This window comes from Python bivittatus, unplaced genomic scaffold, assembly GCF_059951505.1.
Source record: "Python bivittatus isolate LINGU-HERP-01145 unplaced genomic scaffold, Pbiv_v1 ctg000700_np1212, whole genome shotgun sequence".
Lineage (NCBI taxonomy): Eukaryota > Metazoa > Chordata > Lepidosauria > Squamata > Pythonidae > Python > Python bivittatus.
Genome location: NW_028277098.1, coordinates 38739206 through 38760096, shown reverse-complemented (window position 1 = coordinate 38760096; position 20891 = coordinate 38739206). Strand labels below are relative to the sequence as shown.

At 37.1% G+C, this 20891-nt stretch overlaps 1 protein-coding gene across 1 annotated transcript in view; it reads left to right on the top strand.

The window, feature by feature from the left end:
- The first annotated feature begins 5463 nt into the window (after window positions 1-5463).
- ROR1 (ROR family WNT receptor 1) overlaps window positions 5464-20891 on the top strand; it is a 163928-nt gene continuing 148500 nt past the window's right edge. Inside the window, exon 1 of the mRNA XM_088153570.1 lies at window positions 5464-5774. Coding sequence (XP_088009696.1) covers window positions 5672-5774 — 103 coding nt within the window. The 5' untranslated portion in view covers window positions 5464-5671. The remainder of the gene's footprint in view (window positions 5775-20891) is intronic.

The window sequence follows — 20891 nt, the reverse complement described above, 5'->3', positions numbered from 1 at the left end:
AAAGTCAATGCTGAATACATAAATAATTCTCTCCAAAACTCACTTTAGAAAGAGTAGTATCTCCTGGGATATATTTTCTTCATGTATAGGATAAATATTGTGGATTGTATTCAAGGATCAAAATATATGTGTGTGAATATTTCAACCTTACATTTTATACCAAGGTAACATATTCAGTGACCTTGAACCAGCCACCATCTTGTAGGATGATCAGTTTTATAACATTATTCAAGAGTACTAAATGTCACAAAAGTGGTAATAGGCTTCATATACTGAGGAGAAAGTGCACAATGGACTTCATCAATGAAAAGAGGAAAATTCGGGAACAGTTGATTATAGAAGCATTAACAATCTAAGTAACAGAAATCACTTGCATTCACTACAAGCCAGGGTGATGTCTCAGGCATCATGATATCATCACACAAATGAAGGGAATATGTAGTGTGTAAACTGCATTATTTGTGTCATTTGTATGACCACGTGGTCCTTTCTTGACCCCATTGTGGACATCCATGGCAGTAATAGTAGTAAATGTTACAGTACTAAAGATAGACACCACAAGATGTGGTCCAACCTGCTTGCACATGTCATCTTTATGAATGGACATTATGTAAGCATTGAATGATAAATATATAAATAGTTGGAATAAACTGACATTGGAAAAAAAAAGTATAGGTGAGCATCCACCATGAGGGAACTTAGAGTAGACAGAAACCAAGGGACCACTTTTAAAAAATGCTTCCCAATTTCATTGCTTCATACTGTCTCTGTGGTTTTTTCCCTTTCCTTCTATTTTATTCCAAAGTGTACTTGACTGAGAATGTTGAATATGCTTTTCATATGTTCGAAATGTGTCAGTAAAATATAGCATTTATTAGTATGATTGGAAAATATGAAGTGGGCAACATATTTTGGAAGGAAAATATAAGCAGTCGTGCAATGTGGTTGTACACCAAAAACCAGGGAACCAGCAAATGTGCCCTGGATCTGAACCTAATTGCAACATTTTGCTTTTGTATCTTTACATCTGCTGTTAACAAATTACTGCCAGGAGTATGCTCCATGGTTATCTATACATTAAATAATGAGTTGTCTATAATACATACAAACGTCATCTTCTTGGATATTGGTTTTGAGACTTCATTATTATTATTACCTTTATTTCACTTGTTGAAATGTTCAACTAGACATAGTTTCTTTTCAGACAGTTTTATCACATCAACATATTGAAGGAGAATCCAGTCAAAATCTGATCACTCTCTTGAGGTCTACCTTTGTCCTCATCTTGATTACTATTTGCCATTACTGAGTTGAATTAGTCTTTTTAAAATACATATTTTAATTTTTAAACTCAGGCATTTGTTTTGCTTCTTTTTCCTAATTTTCAATCATCTTCTATTTCCAATTCTTCCACTATAGCACACCACAGCCTTTGCAACTGTTGCAAGTTAAAGGGAAAATAGCAAAAATATTTGTGTTGACTTCAGAATGCTGCAGATTAAAAGCAGATGTATTCTCCAAGCATGTGTTTTAACTTTCATTGATGTGCTCTGAAGAACAGTCTCTAGGCCAGGAAGCAAATTGTATTTGCTAATTGTGGGCAGTTGGACAGATGGGGAGCTAAAAATAATATTTTTATGTTTTATTACTGTAAATTATTTTATTTCTTCTCTCAAACAGGACATATCTGGTGCAATTCATGTACCAGTTTTATACACACTTTTTCAACAAAGTTGTCATCAAGTCCTTGTTGGACTCAACCAATTGATAGTATCTATTTACATGGTTTTTTAAAACTGGCCGCTGAAAGAAAATATGATTACAAAAGTAGCACTAAATTATGTATTTTGCATTCTTAGCCTCATGGCAAACTCATGGTAGCAGGTGAATTCATAATTTCACCATGGTTTCATAATCTTGTTTTAAAGATTATTTAGTTACATAATTCACAAACTTACCTGCTTCTGTCCCCAGAAAGGTATCTGTGCAAATTGATCCTTAAAGGTGACTCATTTCCTGACTCTTACTCAAATTTTAGATAAGTTAACTCATACAGGGCTTGAAATGTCTTTAGACATCAATCTTACATGTGTGCTTCCAACAGATATAGGTGAATAAATCTAATGAGTTGTGTTTATTAAATCAGCCTTATACCTGCCGAGGTCTACCTAACCCGAATGGTAGCTTCTAAGCAAGTAGTGAGTCCAGAACCAGTGACAGAGGTGTTCACAGGACTTTTTTCCATTTCCATTTTTATTATTATTCAGAAAATAAATACAAATAATCACATAGAAAAAAAAGAGAAGAAAAAAGTGGCTATTGATATACAAAAGAAGAAAAAAAGAAAAAGAAAAATCAATTAAAACATTATTAGGAAACGATTACAAATTACAGGTAGTCCTTACTTCCTGCCTCATTCAGTGACCGTTTGAAGTTATAATGCCACTGAAAAAGTAGGATTACAATTGGTCCTGAAACGTGAACATCGCAACGTCCCTGCGGTCACATGATCGCAATTCAGGCACTTCGCAATTCAGGCACTTCACAATCAGCACACATTTATGATGGTCACAGTGTCCCACGGTCATGTGATCGCCATTTGCAACCTTCACAAGCAGTCTATGGGGAAGCCAGCAGGAAGTCGCAAGTCGCAGTCACGTGACATCTCTCTTAACGACCCATGTTGATTTGCTAAACGACCACAGAGCACTGATGTTGTAAATCCAGCACAATCATGTGACATTTCACTTTACGTCCACATCGTTTAGCAACAGAGTTGCCAGTCCCAATTGCAGTTGGTAAGTGAGGAACATCTGTATACTCTTCCCTCCTGTTCTACTCTGACTGATAATTGCAGTCCGTCTGTTTGTAAGCATTAGGAATTGTTTCTGATTTCTGTTTGAATACTTTTGTCTACACCTTAGAAACCATACTCTAAATTCAGGTGTTTACAAGATTGAAAGCTTTCATCAAAACGATGGAAGGACCACTGTATTGTCTTGATACTCTAAATTCAGGTGTTTACAAGATTGAAAGCTTTCATCAAAACGATGGAAGGACCACTGTATTGTCTTGATACTCTAAATTCAGGTGTTTACAAGATTGAAAGCTTTCATCAAAACGATGGAAGGACCACTGTATTGTCTTGATGCAAGCCAACCCATCTGTACATGTGGGCAATGCCATGACATACAAGCAAAAAGGACAGAGCTTGTGTTGTAATGGCATAACCCTTTAATAATTCCCCAAACCCTCTTCAGAATAAGAGTATTTTGCAAATGGAGTAGAATTTGAAAGGAGGCCAAAGTCAGCCTAAAACTAGGTCAGAGTTTAATCATTGTGATATAGATTTTCCATCTTATGTATCTGTCAGTCATATATAGTATTATATCTACGGTGACCAAATTTTATTGGAAAAAATAAAGGACAAACCAGAAAAAGGGGCAAATCTGAAAGAAGTTCATAAGGATAAAAAAAAATTAATTATGTGTATACAGGTAGTGCTTTACTTACAACCACTTTCTTTTTTCCTGCAGCATGAAGCCAGCCCCAGCCTGGCCCAGCAGCCAGACTGGCATGCCTCGTCAGCCATGGGAGCAAGAAGACACCAATGGTCAGCTGGGGTGGTGGAGCGCAGGGCAGCAGGGGTCCCGGGGTGCAGGGTGATGAAGGTGACCGTGGCTGGGAATAGGCTGGGGCCGGCTGTGGCTTCCCGGGGTGTGGCAAGCAGCCCCAGAGCTGCATGGTTCTGGGGCTGCTTGCCACTCCGCAAGGCAGGTTGGCCAAAAGGGCAGAGATGGGTGAGGAGATAGGCAGATGGGGGGAGTTGGAGGCAGTCCTTTACCTTACTGAGGCTTGGGGCTGGGAGGGACCAAGCCCAGAATGGCTTGGATTGGGGTGGCTACTCGCTTAATGACCTGTAATTCTCAGTTAATGACAGCAACTGGGACTGCTGGGATTGCCGTCACGAAGCAATGTGGTCATGTGACATCTCACTTTATAACTACATTGAAATTCCTGTCCCAATTGTTGTTGTAAGTTGAGGACTACCTGTAACTTTGCTTTACAAAGGAAAATTCAAGAGTAAAACCAAGAAAAACTTTACAAGGACACATATTCCAATAAAATATCTAAAATCAAACAGTATATGTAAATTTAATTAAAAAAGACATTCAATTTCCATATTTTTCACATGAATGTGAAAGACTCTGCACTAAGTGGTACCATCTGTACAGTAAAAATTAAATGACCAAAATAAAGGAAAAAAGTTTCTGAAAAATACATAAATATAAAGGAGAGCTTTCTGAAATAAAGGACTGTCCTTTATAATAAAGGATGTATGGTCACTGTAACTATATCTGAGAGTTAGTTATAGCATCTTGACAATATGGAATACATTAGATATATTAGATATCATAGGTTAGATATAAACCAAAATCAAACGATAGTTTATAGAATTGTGTAAACGAGGCTACTTTAGAATAATGTAATTTGTGGTTATTGTCTGCTACCTTTCAAGGGCTTTGTCTATAAAAGCAAGTATTAAAAAATTTAAAATAAATACAGTAAAACTCAGGCCCTGTAAACTACTTTCTTTTAAAGTGGCCCAGGTTTATAACACTTTCTCCAAGGAAATATTCCAGGTCCTTTTTTCTGCATTTTAGTGGAAATGAAACCAAGCAATAATCCATTCCTCCCAGCCCCAGCTTCACCTGGTTTTAAATGTCAAATGTGGTATTATTTTTGTTCTTCTGTAACAAGGAACATTTATTTCAAAATTTATGCTTTGGTATTTTCCAACTGACTGATCTGTTAATTCTTTTGACATGCATTCTCCACATTCTTATTGTATGCTATTTAGCTAAACATAATATTTAAAATAAAGACATCACTTGGCAACTCCCCCCCACCATGGGTTTAGGAGTGGAAAAAACCCATTGGCAGAAATCCACCATTTATCAACCCTGCAAACAGCTTTTGCTCAGGTTGGCAATGGGGGTAGTAGCTTTCACCGTGATTTTTCCCTTAGCATTTCTTTCTTCATCCCTCTCCCACTGAAACTAAGGAGAAGTTTCATACTTATGCCAAGCTCCATATTTTTTTCTGATTTTTGATGTTTAAAGAATGTTAATAATTGGGTTGCAGCAACCATCACTATCGATATTTCTAAAAATGTCTCATAGTCCCAGAGGGACTTTCATGAGATAAAAAGAGGAGGAGGCGCCTCCCGTTGGCTTTTTTGTGACGGGTGTATATTCGTCAAATGCACGTGAAATAAAACTTAAGGCGCGTCTGAATCGGAGAGTTAACTTTTAGGGGCTCTGCTGCCCAGGTAAAGAAGCGTGTCCTCGCTGTCCCAGCAGGGGGCGCGGAAGAGCCGATCGGGGCGGGATGGCCGGCCCCTTCCAGTCGGCGGGGCTGCCTTGGCCTGGGATGGGGCGGGCTGGAGCAGAGCTTCGAGAAAGTGACAAGCCAGGAGGCTGAGAAGCGAGGTAGGCGGCAACGCGGCCAGCAAAGGCAGCCGCCTGGAGGCCAGTTTCACAGCCCGGCCTTGGACGGAGAGGAGAGGAGAGGAGAGGAAAGGACGGGCAGGCGAAACCCCGTTCCAGCGACCCGGCTCCGGATTCCTGGATGTTGGAGTAGCGAGGACGGACGAGGAGCCGGCTCAGGAATGCAGCGGCAGCTCCTTCAGGGCAGCTGGAAGAGGAGCCCTTTCCTGCTCCAGCTGCTCCTGTGGCTGCACACGAGGAGCCTGGCCGAACCCGCCGCCCCAGGTAAGCAAGGACCCAGCCCGCCGCCTCCTGACCCTCCTTCGCAGTGGAAGATGCACCGACGGAGAAGGCTCCGCTTCTGGCTCGCCTCTGCCGGACGGAGGGCGGCCCGAGCTCCTCTGCCCTTCTTCCCGCTACTTTGCACAGAGTTCGGGCGGCTGGTCCGAGGGTGCAATCGGCGGGACTCGTTTCCGGGGGAAAAGACCCTTTTCGCGTCGAGCTGCAGCTCGACGGGCGCTGCCCTGTTGGCCTTCGAACGATTGAAGGCCAGATAAACGTGTTGCGTGCAAAGGTGTGTGTATTTCTGCTAATGAGACTGGCCAGTTCTGGAGCTAGAGCATACTTCGAGGCTGGATTCAGTCTCTCCTAGGATGCTAGAAGTGGTCGTGAGTGTCAAGCGCACGTGAGAAGGGTTGAATACCTCTGAACACGTGCAAATAGTTTTTCTTGCTGCGGGGGGATTCGAAATTACCCGTCCCAAACAGGGATTAAATGGCATGGCATTTAGGGCATGCATGTTATCGTGGTTTGAGCCTTCCTCTCTGCTTTGTAAAGGAGGAGTAGGGACTGCGATGAGGGTTGGTTTTTTGTTTTTTGTTTTGGCAACAAGCTCCGTACCAAAGAGAAGCACCTCGGGATGCTGCAGAAGTGCTGCCTTCTCCAAACAGTTCGTATTCCCTCCTTCCCCCTCCGGAACTTGTTCGCTGAATCTGATAGCCGCGGCCCGATGCCGGGCTTGCAACGGGAGAGATTTCCGGATCCCCAGCTGGCCTGCCTACCGCGCCTTTTTACTTGAGAGTCTCCCTTTCCAGTCCTTGACCCGTCTGTAGTCAGTTGTGCTCTGCTGCGAGGCGAAAATACTCTGCACGTGCTCTGAGCAAGCCCGCCCGGCAGCGGTATTGCAGGACGTACTTCAGAGGATGGCTGAACCCGAGCTAAGCGCGGGCGGGAAATGATAAATTCAAAGATTGAGAAGGGTGTAAGGATTGGGAGTTCACTGGGCTAAGGAGCTTGGTCCATGTTGCTGTCTCTGCTCCTGTTTAGGATTCCCTCAGCCTTTCCCGCTTCCTTGCCCTTTCTTTATGCTGCTCGCTGCTGCAGGAGACATCCGATGGGCCCCATGCTCCCTCCTCCTCCTCCTCCGGCGAGGCTTTGCACTCTGAACGGAATTGGTAGTGGACGCCTCAATCTAAGCAACCCAGAATTTCAAACGTGTTTACTTGCTAGCTTCCTCATCTTCCCAGCGTTCAGTAGGGTCTGCTAAGATCTGGGCAAATATTCAGCATCTGTTAAACCTAAGGGTAACTCGGTTGGTTTGTGGATTCCTAAATATTACCTGGATTTGCATCTTTAAATGTTGCCTTGTGTTGTTTTGATTTTTTAAAAGACAAACGAATCAGTCTAGCCTAGGCCTTATTACTATCCCTGTGGGAAGCCTTGAGAATTTCGGCTTTTTTTTTTTCTTCAGCTTGGGCTGAGACAGAATGAAAAAGAAGATGAGATGGCCTACTGGATTCAGTTCAATTATTCTTCAATTAAAGGGGTGGGGAAAAAGTTGTTAGAAGTGACAAAGTTGGGGAATGCAGTTCTGAAGATGACAGAGTAAGAGGAAACTTAAACTGGCTCCCCTGGTAGATTGTGGTAGAGTAAATTGCTTTTGGGTGGTGCAGATCTTAAGAGGTGACACAAAGAAACCTGGAAGTGCAAGTGTGTTGGCACCACAATAAGGGAAAGAGAAAGTGTGTACTTGAGAATGATACTTGACAAGAATTTTTGAGATCAGATTTTGTTGGAGATTATATGGAAAACCTAAATCAGACTCATTGCATTCAGAAGGATTTACTGCCAGGAAATGTACATAGAACTGCATCCAGGCCTACTCCCCAATTCCTCAAGAAAACCTAATAGTGTAGCATTGATGGGGCTGAATTGTGTTGGGCCTGACAGTGCCCTGGATGAGAGGTTATTTGGAGCCGCATATAAACCACTCTGATTAAGATTTCCACTCAACTTTGTAAATTGGAAAAAAAAATCACAAGCATTTGATGTTTACACATTGGCATTAGTGAAAAGAGTTATATGCCCCTTTCAGCCAGTAGATTCCAAGATGGCATACCAAATCAACCATAAAATTTTAACAGCTATAGCAATACTAAAATTTTATATTTTTTAATACAGAGTTGTGCTATCTTGCTAAAATTCAGCAAAACAGTTTAAAATGTAAAATACACTAAGGCGTTTAAGATATTAAGATAGCTGAGAAAACAACTTGGAGCCAGAAAGAAGTGAAGGCATTTCTTTTCTTTTTGCTTCGTTCATGCCCAATAGGGAGTGTGCCTAATTTTTTTTTTTTTAAGTAAAATTTTTGAACTGACTTATATGGGGAGCTTTTTGGATCTTCGACCATTTAGGATTTAGAAGATAAGATAAGCTTTTTAAATTGTTACCAGTGAATAAGCAGCAGTGCAATTGTTTTAAAATAATCTACATTACTTAACATTCTGGAAATCATATTTTAGGGCTAGTTGAGGCTTCCAAGTTATTTTCAAAAGAAAACCCACACATAAAGTCTTACATAAAACAGAAGGAATAAAACATTAAAATCAACACCTAGAAAAGTAAAACACTGATCCCCAAATATTAAAATTAATGCAAACATGTACTGGAATGGGAGAGAAATAAACTCATTCAGCAAAAACCCTCTATACATAATTGGATAAGGACCCCCAGATTTGTCCCCCTCATTATAGCTGATTTAGTTGCTCTTAAAGGAGCAGAAGATAGAAGGGGTCCATTCCATGATATTGTAAGTGTAGGCAGATTTGAGTGAAGATTTTTCGAGTAACCACTCCCAAGCTAATTAAAGTTCTAAAGATAATTTCAACTGTGGACTATAGAGGTCACAAGCTGAAGTTTGGAGTTTTCTTCTTCAAAGACAGCCCTCATGTCTAACACCTTATAGTAGACAAGCTTGGACATCACTTCTACATGAATAGCAAGCATTTTGGTGTCTAGTGATGAAGCTGGATTTTCAAGTATCTTCATACTGCACACTTTTTGAGTGGGCAGAGAGGTTAAATCACATCCTGAACAAATTAAAACCAAGTCTTCATGTATTTGATCACATTATCCTTTGTCATTCTTCTGTAGCGGACCATGTTCATGATGTCATAGCTTAAGTGTTAATATCAGTTAATATACTTCCGCCATCCTGCCACAGCTATGGTTATTGGTGAAAAAATTCCTAACTGTATTAACATGGACTATGCCATGTGTGTATTGGAGAGTCTCTGGCTAATGTGCATGTATGTTGCTAGATTAAAACATATTTGGTGATTGGCTGCTGAGTGTGTGAGTTGATTTAACTCTAAAGCAGTTCATATGTGATAGTCTGAGATAATGATTTTTTCCCCTATAGAATTAAAGCTCTGCTGTTTACTAATATAAAAAATATTCATTGGGTACAGGGGTACCAGACAGCTAACGCGTGTAATTGGATTATTATTATTATTATTATTGGAGTATTGGATTAGGACTGGATTTTGTTCTGGGATAAATTGCAGCAGCTCAAAATACATTTGTTACTCCAGAGGATTACTATCAGGGAAATAAAGCAAATGTGGGAAATTTGGTTGCACCTGAAAATCATTCTGCATTTTGGAGTGTGTGTGAGAGAGAGAATTGGGCTGCTAACGTGCTAATAATAAAGCTTTGCTGAATTAAGACTGCATTATGTAGCTCTTGGCCTTAAATTTACCTTCCTTGGAACTATTCTGGGAGATACATGAATAAGGATATTCTCTTTTATATTTACAGTAAAACTGAAGTAGGTAAGGTTGAAAAGAATACATTGTCCAAGGTTACACAGCTATATTAATGTAAAAAAAAAAAAATTAAGGTATCCCAGCTGTAATATTGCCTGTTATTTGTAAAAACAGCAGTAAAGTGTATATATTCAACAGAAAGACTTGGTCAGTTTTGCCTTCAAGGATTCTGGTTGAGTGGAAATTTCAGTTGGGTTTCTTATACTGTACAGAAAGCAAATACTTTAGTTGCTCTGCTATACTGTACTGTACTCTCAGATTTACTATTGAGTAAATCATATATCATGAGGATAAGATATATTTTACTGTGGAGGGGCTATTGCAATGCTGCCTTTAATATGATTATTATGATATGATAATTTCTGATGTGAAAGAAAGTAAAATATTACTTTAGTGTGAAAAAATCCATGATGCGGCAAAATGTAAATGCTAATAGTTTTTAACTTTTTCTTATCTTCTGTGAAACCTTTAGCCTATAATTTATCATCTAAAGGCTTAAATATTTAGTACTTAAATAATGTTCTGCTGGATTTTTACATTAAAATAATCACTTTTATGCAAAATGTTATAACTGTGGCTATCTCTTAGAAGAGAAACTTGATAGTTTCCCCATGTTTCTAAATTCTTATATATTCTGTAATTGCTTTCTAAAACATCTGTTTGTATTGATGTTACCACTATTTGTCATTATCTGAAATAAATGCTCATGATCTTATAAAGAAAAAAAGAGAAAAAAATACTAAAAACAATAAATAAAAACAATATTAAATTCTAAATCCCCTCCCATTGTTCACGGCTGGTGATTACATCAAATTATTTATGAACATTAAAATTGCTTCTGGTTGCTATCTTTACATCAAATATTTCCCCCTTAAAAACCATACTCTAAGTATGTTTTTCTTCTGATAACTGATCGAAGTCAATCCAAGAGGTAATAATGCAATTTATTTGCTGTCATTCCAGATTTACTGTATTTATATCAAATTCCAGTCTGGAAGAATTTACCACAGATAAAATAAAACTGATTTTAAGCAGCTATTTTTAAAGTTCTTAAATGTTGTAATTTTTGAAATCTAGATTTTGAATACTACAAAATATTGCAAATCTATTTTACTTCTTAGACTTATAGTAACATTTTTTAGTATTTAAAGTGAGCTAAATGCAGTTCAATTATTTAAAAAATTAAGATAGAATTTAGGAATTCTTGTACAAAAGAAAATGACTTGAGCATTGGGAGAACCTAGTGGTTTTAAGAAAATATACATGGAAACCTGTATTATCAAAATAATTTTCATACAGCAGAAATTTTAAATTTGCTTTTTCAAAAATTAAATGCTCAATCAAGCTTCTGTAGCAGTTGAAATCTTGTGCCACAAGACTTGATAGATTCAATTTCCATTCCCAAAGTTATTCTCGTGACACTAAGGTTATATGTAAATTCTCTATTACTGTTATTACTATTGTTGTTCAATTTAAGTTGGTGACTTTAGTCACACTTCATTTTAAGGGATGTTTTATTTGCTTATTTAATTAAACCACAGCTACCTGGATTCTCACAATGCACAGAGTTATAAGTTGTGGTTGACGAATCACAGTATCTGTATTCATGCCACAAAGCCACAAGCAAGCAAACCACAAGGTAAATGAACCCTGTTACTCTGGGTTCCTGAGTTCTTCTGAGTTTAATTATGAGAAACAGCATTAAAAGCCAGCATTGTTGGACATCTATTGGGGCTAGCCCCCAGTCCTGCTTTTCTGTCTCTTTGCTATCTCTGTCTCTTCTCTCAGGACATGCAAACCAGACAGAGTAAGGAGATGATTTTTCAGTACTTCTCTCTGGGCAGTTGCATGGATTGGGACTACAAGAAAAGGGGAGGTCGATAGTAGTAAAAGATGGGAAGGGAGCAGCCACTAAGATATTTTCCTAACCAGTAGTGGTAATCGTATAGGTATTTTTCAGTTCCGTTTCAGTTTCACTACATCCAGTCCTTTAGTACAGCAAACCTGAGGTGTACAACAACAAAGGAGAAGTAGAACTGAGTATTATCTGCAAAACATCCTTATTGTTGTTTACCTACTTTCAGATCATACTTCCAGACAGGACTGGTATCACAAACTGTTGTTTTGCTGATCTTTCCAATAATGGTGTCTGAAAAGCCTAACTGGGTAATAAAAGCAGTTCCAGCACTTCCCTGGTTTCCTCGATGGGCCGTCTGCTGCCATTTGTCCTGGCTGCCTGCACTTAGCTCAACTCAACAGCCTAAACCCAGAAGCTCCAGGCTTTCTATGAAAGAATTGTGGCTCTGTTGAACCTTATCATGGCCTTATTTGGGAAAACTATGGGGAATATGGCGAAACAAAATTTCTCTGTTGCTCTGGCAGTTTCTCACTAGCTAACTTGTTTTGTGACTGCTGCAGAGTGGCAGCTAGTGAAAAGAGCTGATGAAGGTGGTTCTCAATAGAGTATGAGATGATATGGTGGTTCTGCATTCCATCACTTTTTTGCTGCAGTGATGTAGCATCTTTTAAAAACTATAGAACAGAGAAATTTTGTTTCGCTATATTCCCCATAGTTTTCCCAAATAAGGCCATGATAAGGTTCAACAGAGCCACAATTCTTTCATAGAAAGCCTGGAGCTTCTGGGTTTAGGCTGTTGAGTTGAGCTAAGTGCAGGCAGCCAGGACAAATGGCAGCAGACGGCCCATCGAGGAAACCAGGGAAGTGTTGGAACTGCTTTTATTACCCAGTTATATTAAATGTAACTTAAAAAGTGTAAAACACATGTGATTGTTATAAACCACGAGTTTGTGAAAGCATAATATAAAGTAACCCTTGATATTTATAATAATAATAATAATAATAATAATAATTTATTAAACTTGGATGCCACTTGACTCTCAACAGCTCTGAGCAGCTTGCAATGATCAAACAATTTCACTAATAATAAAACATTCAAATATTCTGCTTTTTTGAAGAATGTTTCTAGTTTCATTTTTAAAAGATGTCCTTTTCCCCCCTAAAATCCTGTCTGATCCCTACTAAGTACCTGTTAGTGTTTCAAAGCGCAGCAGGTGAATTTGCATAATTTCTGTTGACCTAGAAATCTTCCTGTCAGACACTTTATCTTAAGTCTTCCCCTTTGAGCTATGCTGATGTATAAAGCCAATGAAATTAGTATTTCAATAGTTACAGCAATATAGATTGCATCTGTAAGTGTCTATCAAGGATGAAAATATAAGCCCACTTCAACATGAGAATGGCAAATTCTAATTTAAGACTGTTAAGAATGCTGTGGTGGACTAGATAGGCATTTTAATTTGATCCAGTATGACTGTTCAGAGCCTTCTTGTTCTTTCCTTTGGTGCTTAAGTCCTATTTGGCACTTCTAGTCAGTGGACTATAAAGTTCTAATAAGAAAAATATCCAATAATCCTTCAAGCTGAATTTAGCCCTCTTTTTCTTAGAAAAATATTGCTTATTTTAACTACTTAAATTAAGCTAACAGTGGTGCTGGTCAAGGATCTAACTTCCTAATTTTACTATTGCTTGTCATGACCCTTCATCACAATGAAGATCTTAAATATGTACTACAAAAAGTTACCTTCAATTTCCAGCTGCTCTTTATGTACTTCGTGATGTTTTAGAATTGCTCTATTTTAAACTTTGTTTTAAATTTATTTGCTTTGCTGTCCAGCAAAGAATTCTCCATAATAGGAATTGAGAAATGTTTAGATAATAAATCTCTCTTCAAAATCTATACAGGAACTTGTCAGATAACCTATTATAACATGAGGGAGCCAGCTTAAATAATAATTTTTTGGAACATGGTAATCACAGCAAAATGGGAAAAAATTGGTAAAAAAAATATTGTTCAAAGCAATCGTCATAAAGTTCTTATCTGCCAAGGGCAGGGTACCAGGCACCAAAATGCCTTGGTACAAACCTTGATTTTCATTAACAGGCATGGACTATTAATGGTTTCTCTGTTTATTGCATTTCTGCCTAACCTTTTGTGCAAATGAATAGTAACAGTTAGTAAATCTTCATATGCTGTTCCTATAATAATAATATAATAATATAGTAATATAAAAATATATAAATATAATAATAATTGTTTAGGGGGTTTGCACTGGTTTATACACTCAAAGAAAAGTGTGGGTAACATAAGTTAAATTTTCCCAAGAAAGAGCTAGACGTTTGAAGGTTACTTGTGAGTATATAAGCCTGAACAAAAATGCTTTCCCTGAGGTGTGATATTGGATACTGTTCTGTAAAGACAGGCAGAGAAATGCAATAACCATTTGAGACTGAAAATCTCACAGTTGAAAATGCTTCAAAAACCCTTAACTAAAAGCAGGTGCTTGTTACGCAGATGTTATCTTACATACCAGGAATATCTATAAAACTGCTTCATGCAGAATAAAACAAATAGCTCTGTGTAAAATTGTTTAAATAAAAACCCACCTCTTGTCACCCATCCTAGTGGCATCTTGTTTAAAAAAGCTTAAGGTATGATATGTGTGTTCATCTTTGTGGACCCACAAGGAGAAACTCCCTAAAGGGATTAACTAAGCTACTTTCCTGGAAAACTTTTCTTTAAAATACTAGTAAACATTATTTTAGAATAAGAAAGTTTGCTTGTGAAAATATGTTGCATACCCTTATTAGGTCATTTTTTAATATTCAGTCTTGTAAACAATTGAAATAGAAAATGTTTATGGTGGTAAGGCTTGTTTGTTAGTGAAAAGACCATCATTAAGCTCTTTAGGAATTTGCCAGATAAACTGGATCTTCCATTGCAACAGTAGCTTGTAATATATCTTCAGTGTATATCTGTGTTGACCTATACTCTAATATCACCCCACATTATGTTTTTAGTAATGGATCAGCTTGCCCCAGTGCATCAGTTAGTGACTTGTAGAAATACAGCATTCACCAGTTGTTGGGGAATGACAAGTGATAAATTCAATTTTTGTGGGATTTTTTTTTTTTTTTTTGGTAATTCGTGGAGAGAATTGTGGTAACTGATACTATTTTTTTTAAACCCAAACTGTAATTGAGGGATTAAGACTGTGCTGCTTTACACTAACATATGCAACAGTACCTCATCTCCTCTTTTTAAAAAAAGATAAAAAACAATGGTTGGGCATTTAGAGTGAAAAAAAAATGGCAGGAAAGGAAGACGTGTTTAATCATTTTTCTGTCAGTCATTTTTTGGCTCAGTCTCCTGGTTCCTTTCCATTTCTCAATATCTGTAAGGACAAATATATGCATGGAGTTCCATGTGGGGGAAAAACTCTGAGCAAAATGAAAAATGGCTAGTGCTAAAGACCTTGTTTGTTCTCCAAATATTTTGCCCTGAATTCTCCTTGATACTTACCTGTTTTTCTTCCTTGTTTCAAATCAGCTCTGGGTCCCAGACTGTGCCTCCTTAAGCTTTGAATGAATTCCATACAGATTGTCCAAATGTTATCACAAAATTATAATGTTTATGTCAACAGGGGTACATAAATAAATAAATAGGCAGGAATTGTATTGAATCTGTTACTGTTACTTTTAGGTTATTTTTTAATATCTGTCTTAGTATTGTCCTGGTCTAGCATAGCATACGAAGACCAGAAGCAGCCCTTGATCAGAAGGACATTTTTCACCTCAACCTGCAACATCTTCTGAAAGCTCAAGTCCAACTTGGTTCGGTAGAGTTTCCCTGTCTTGAAACCACATTGCCTTCCACAATATCCCAAGATGAATTGCAACTTATCCTATATTCAGTTTTGTACAGGCTGGTTGGTAGTACAAACTTAACTATTTTCAAGTCATCCGAAATTCCATGACAGTCTACTTATTTATATTCAAGGGGCTATGAGAATGAATGCTCTAGATCCACCTTCCACATTTCTGGGGATGAGTGTTTGTGGTGAGAGCCTTCTTAATCCAAGAAGGGTCTTCACAAGAGCAAGAACCTCATAAAATTGGAATTCTCAATTACATGAAAAGCCTCAAACACATGGAAGAAGTTCTGCATGCAAATACTCACCTTTGCGTACTAAGGGACAAGAAAGGGGCAGGAATCATACTGTATACTTACCTTGTTTCACCCTGTAAATATCACTCAGTTAGATAAAGATTAAAATTGGTTGTTAATCCAGTCACTTCATTGGTGCTTCAGTCTAGTAACAGATCAGTTCCAGGAATATACAAACCAGGTTGTTCTAGGAATAGAATATTCCAGGAAATACTCAATTTTTCTTCTGGACTATACCAATCCAGCATTTCTGGGGTTGCCAGTTTGACTTCTCCAAAACAACTGGATTGATACGGTCCAAAAATAAAATGAAATATTCTCATGTTCGCCCAAATAATTGAGATAGAAAATGTTTTTCTAACTGCCTGTGATAGACATGAAAATGTGTTGTATGCTCATTTTATAAAAAAACCCAATCCCTATATATATTTCAGATTATATTTTTAAGGATTGCACAGTTTTGGATATAAATTAAAGCTCTGACAATCATAAGGCAGTAAGTCTTTATCTGAATTAAGTATTGATGTGTTATTTTGGGAAGATATTAAAAATAGTGGCAGTTACCAGAAAAGGAACAATGCCAGTTATGTTCTTTAAATTTTTATGCATACATTTTTGGATTGATTGATTTATTTGACTAGTGAAATAAGATGAGAAGGGCAGCTCTGTTTTGTGGCCTTAGGGTTTGCAGCAGGAAGCAATTCTTGTGGTGTCAAGCAGATTGTTTTTGTTTCCTCTTAGTTTCATTCTCAAAGCTTTTGTTGTGAAATCTTATACATTGGATAATAATTGGCTTAATAGAAGCCAGTCTGCATGCTGCATTTGTATGCAAACACTAACATATTATAGAATTGCTAATCATTGGAATATCAGATGTTGCAAGCATATGGATAAATACTGGATGAATTAAAGTTTCACTGAGCAATCCCCATGGGGTTGCATTCCTATCTTTTCTTCTCCTTTGTGATAGCTACTTGAAGATTTTGTATGTGTGTGTATGCTGGTAAATTAGTAGGTCAGCAATATAGCATTGCTTTAAAATATTATGTCTTTCTGAGAGAGAAAGAGAGAGACGGAGAGAATGAATGAATGAGAGAATATTAATGAATTTTGGTGGATTCTAAATATAAAAAAGTGATAATATATTTAATCTATAATCCAGTAAGATCAGCTGAATTGACCTTGGAATCCATATTTGCAAGGCATTACATATCAAATCTGTAATGATTGTGTGAGAGCCAGTTTGGTGTAGTGGTTAAGGCACCAGGCTAGAAACTGGGAGACCATGAGTTCTAGTCCTGCCTTAGGCACAAAACCAGCTGGGTGACCTTGGGCCAGTCACTTTCTCTCAGCCATAAGAAGGAGGCAATGGCAAATCACTTCTGAAAAAACTTCCTAAGAAAACTGCAGGGACTTGTCCAGGCAGTTGCCAGGAGTCAACACTGACTTGAAGGCAGCCCCCCCTCAAAAAAAGATTGTATGCTATTCTTGCTCATTTTTGTGGTATGAGAGAGTGGGAGATTAAAATAGGTGACACATTTCACTCAGAAATATATTTGGTTCATTAGCTCCCTTAATAATGAATAGGCATCCCACTTGAAATAGCTTATTATTAAATAATACTGCTTTATGACTTACTTAGAAAATTTATATTTATGTCACTGACTCTTGCGATAGCTGTGGATGGTTTATAGATACAATTAAAACAGTCTTTCTATTGTCTTTTTTTCTTTGCCCAGTCTGCGTTGGTGGATGGATCGTGTTTTATTGCTAGTGGTGTTTTCTGGGGTATCGCTTTGAGTTTCTAGTGCAGCCATCATCATCTTTTGGGGAGAACTATGTCATGTAACTAGTATTCTGGATATTTTTAATTATTTCATTTTTTAATTATCATTTTCTTAGGTTCATAGAACATCAGGTCATGGGGGCTTGCTGTGGGTAAACATGAAATTTGAAAATATAAGAGAAAATAATTCCACAATTAAGGAAATTTTCTCTGAGGAAGGACATATTTTTCTGTCAATGTGTGCAGTCCGGTCTTAGGGCACCATGGCTCTATCCCAACCTGCATCACGAGTGGTGCAACTTATATTGAAAAAATTCTCTCTGCTGTGTTTTTTTGAAGAGGGGAGTGGGTATAAAACATCTAAAAATGAATATTTAACCTGTTGTTTTCTGAATTTTATACTTCCTTTTGATCAATTGCATTTATTCAGCTGTTTCTAGGCACTCAAATCCAGTTATAAGGTAAATTTTGTGACAAGGGTTCAAGTAATGCTAGAAGATAGTTTCAGCATTTTTGGAGCCAAATCAAATCAAATGCTTTAAAATAAGCACTGCATTGTTCCAGAGAAAGAAGATTGCAAAAGCGTGGGATCCCATTTTTTGTTAATTATTGCCAAGTCTATGAAGATGTTATTTGTTGTTGATGCTGCTGCTTTTGGAATTAGTTCAGATAATCCAATAGGATGATAAAAGACCTAAGGGTAACAATCCTTTCTTTCTAGGTAAGGGGATTAAGTATGTTTCTATTAAATGTAATTAGTTAAAAGGTGATACTTACATATGTTATTTGTCAAGGAGTTGTAAGAACCACTCTGATCATTAAAAGTATGTATATAAATAACACTGATGAAGTGATTATTTTTGTTTTGTCTTTATGTAAAATTTACCACCTTTTTGATGGAGAGGTAATGAAAAGATTAAAAAAACAAAACAAATAGGATTTAAAAATGTGTATTTATTGTTTAGTAAATAAAATAAAATCTCTAGTTCCTATACGGAATAAACTAAAAGTATATCTACCTCCTGTCCAGAAGATAGTGACAACAATGGCACCATTTAAGTGCTACCCATATTTAATTAACATCCAAATTTGACTTTGTCTTCTTTCATCAAAGAATGTGAACAAAACCAAATATCTATAATCATTATACAACGTTATGCAACAAAGTCTAGTTTACTCTAGACTACAAAAAATTGGGTTCAAAAGCTTCCAAAGTACTGTTCCAAAGTTTTTAAAATACTGTTTAGGGAAAATATATTTCCCATAGTATGTGTTCAAATAATATTGTAACATATCTAAATTTAACTTAAATATGGCAAATTCACTTTTCAGTAGAAGAGAATATAGGGTTGAACAAAGTTCACTTTTAAGTAATCTGCATCTCTTAAGGCTTATCACATAATTCACAAGAAAACAGATAGTGTTCTATACTTTTTAAAGTTTTATTCTTTAGAGGAAAACAAAAAGGAAAACTATTTCTAAGTTATTTTTCTTGAGTTCAGGGAATTTGCTCTCCTGAATGGGAATTGGTTGCTTCTTCGGTTGCTTGTGTGGCCTTTCTGTTTATTCTGGCTTGCTCACAATTTGTTCAGTGAAAAGATTCATTTGAGTCCACAAAAATGTGTTTGTTGACTGTAGCCCTTAAGATATTTCTGCATCCTTTTTAGTTTTCATAGTTTTGTTCAAGGAAAATGTCCCTATTGTCTTTGAGCATGATTAATTCATATTGGATGACACGTGGATAGTCCCTGTCTGAGAACCATGTTATCCAGTGGAATTGGATGATTTGGATTCAACATTGAATAGTATTGAGTTGATTATTAATTTGATATTCTTTCATTTTTCAGTTTATTGGATTTCAAAAAATATTTTGGTTAATGTAAGTGTGATTTTGTGAGAGAAGATAGGATGACTAAACTGGAATTTTCTGATAAATTATTCTGGGTAATGCCTCTCCTTTGGCCTACTTTTCCCCTTAGCATTCAGTTTATAATCCCTGGAAACTGAAATAATTGTGAGAAATAGACATTACCATCATTAGATTATCAAATATATTACTAATAGAAGTTTTCTAGTGTGGTGTACTTTTTCTCTATCAGTAGTATGTGTGACCAACTTCATTTAACATCTTGAAGATCTGAAGGCTTAGCTAGCTTAACTTACAATACATATTTTATTTTAAAATGTATGCTAAAATCTGAGCACAGTTTCCCATATCTTTGCAATAAGCGGCCACCCGTTGCTGCAGATATTGACATTCTCTGCATGCTTCCCTGGCAGCAAGTTTCACTGAAGTGCTGAGACGTTGCTGAGTTAATCGAACCATAGCAAAGTGCAGTGCATGATTTTTTAAAAAAACTTCTTAAATTGTAAATTAATGACATTTCTTCCAGTGTTTCCTCTTATCCTTTATATCTTATTTTTGTATAATGTATGCTTGGATTGCTTTGTTAGCTAAGTAAGTGTGACTTTTGTTGTTGTACTGTGTATAAATGGCAGCTTTCATGCTAATAAAGTATATTTTATGCTGTGATGGATGAATAATGGCAGCAATTTTCTTCGCTTTCATCTTCTTCTGTAATATATCTAAATCTGTAACATGCTGTCAACTGATGAACGTTGGTCCTTGGCCAGGATTTTATTTTGTTTTAGCTTTTGAAGTTTTGTTTCCTCTGTGAAGGAGTGAATAATTACTTGGTGTTATTACAGTAACATCTCTTTATACGCGCCATGCCTACAGAAATAAGACTGGTGCAATCTCACAGAACAAGATACAAAATTATTTTGTTAGTTGCCCTACTCACTAGCGAGTACATTTTCTCTTGCATTTCCAAAATAATTGCATATTGTTCTTGTTTACTTGTTTTGAGTCATCAAGCTTTTGAAATCTAGACATGCTCAGTGTTACTCCAGAATATATTTCCCTGATTTCTTTTTTCCATCCCTGAAATAATTTGAAATCTAATATCAGAGAGGATTGGTTATCTTCTTTCTTGCTTCTTCATAATATTATACTCTGTATTTTTGAAATGTCTGCATTTTTACAATAGACAGCCCATTCTTAAGATTGTGCTAATGAAGCTAAAGCCAACCAGGAGAGGAAGAAAGGCAGGTGAAGTGAGATGTCCGCTTCTATTTCATTGAACTACCTTCTCTATTCCATAGCATCAGAGTAAGCATTATTGTCCTGAAAAGGGAGATGGGCAAAGTCAATTTTGCCTCTTGCAGGGTCAAATTGGACCTCTCTCATACTCCCTTCTCTTAACATTGGAAGAAATACTTTCATGGATCTACATACATGGATACGTATATATCTATCATGCTGTTCCCTTTGACACCTAACAACTCTATGGAAAGTGTGGGGAAAAAGAGTAAGAAGTAAGATTAAGGAGTAAGAAGAAATTAAAGGGAGGACAGAAGAAGAAAAGAAAAGAAAATCCAACAAAATCTCACACCAGGACTATGCACTATACACTTCCACATT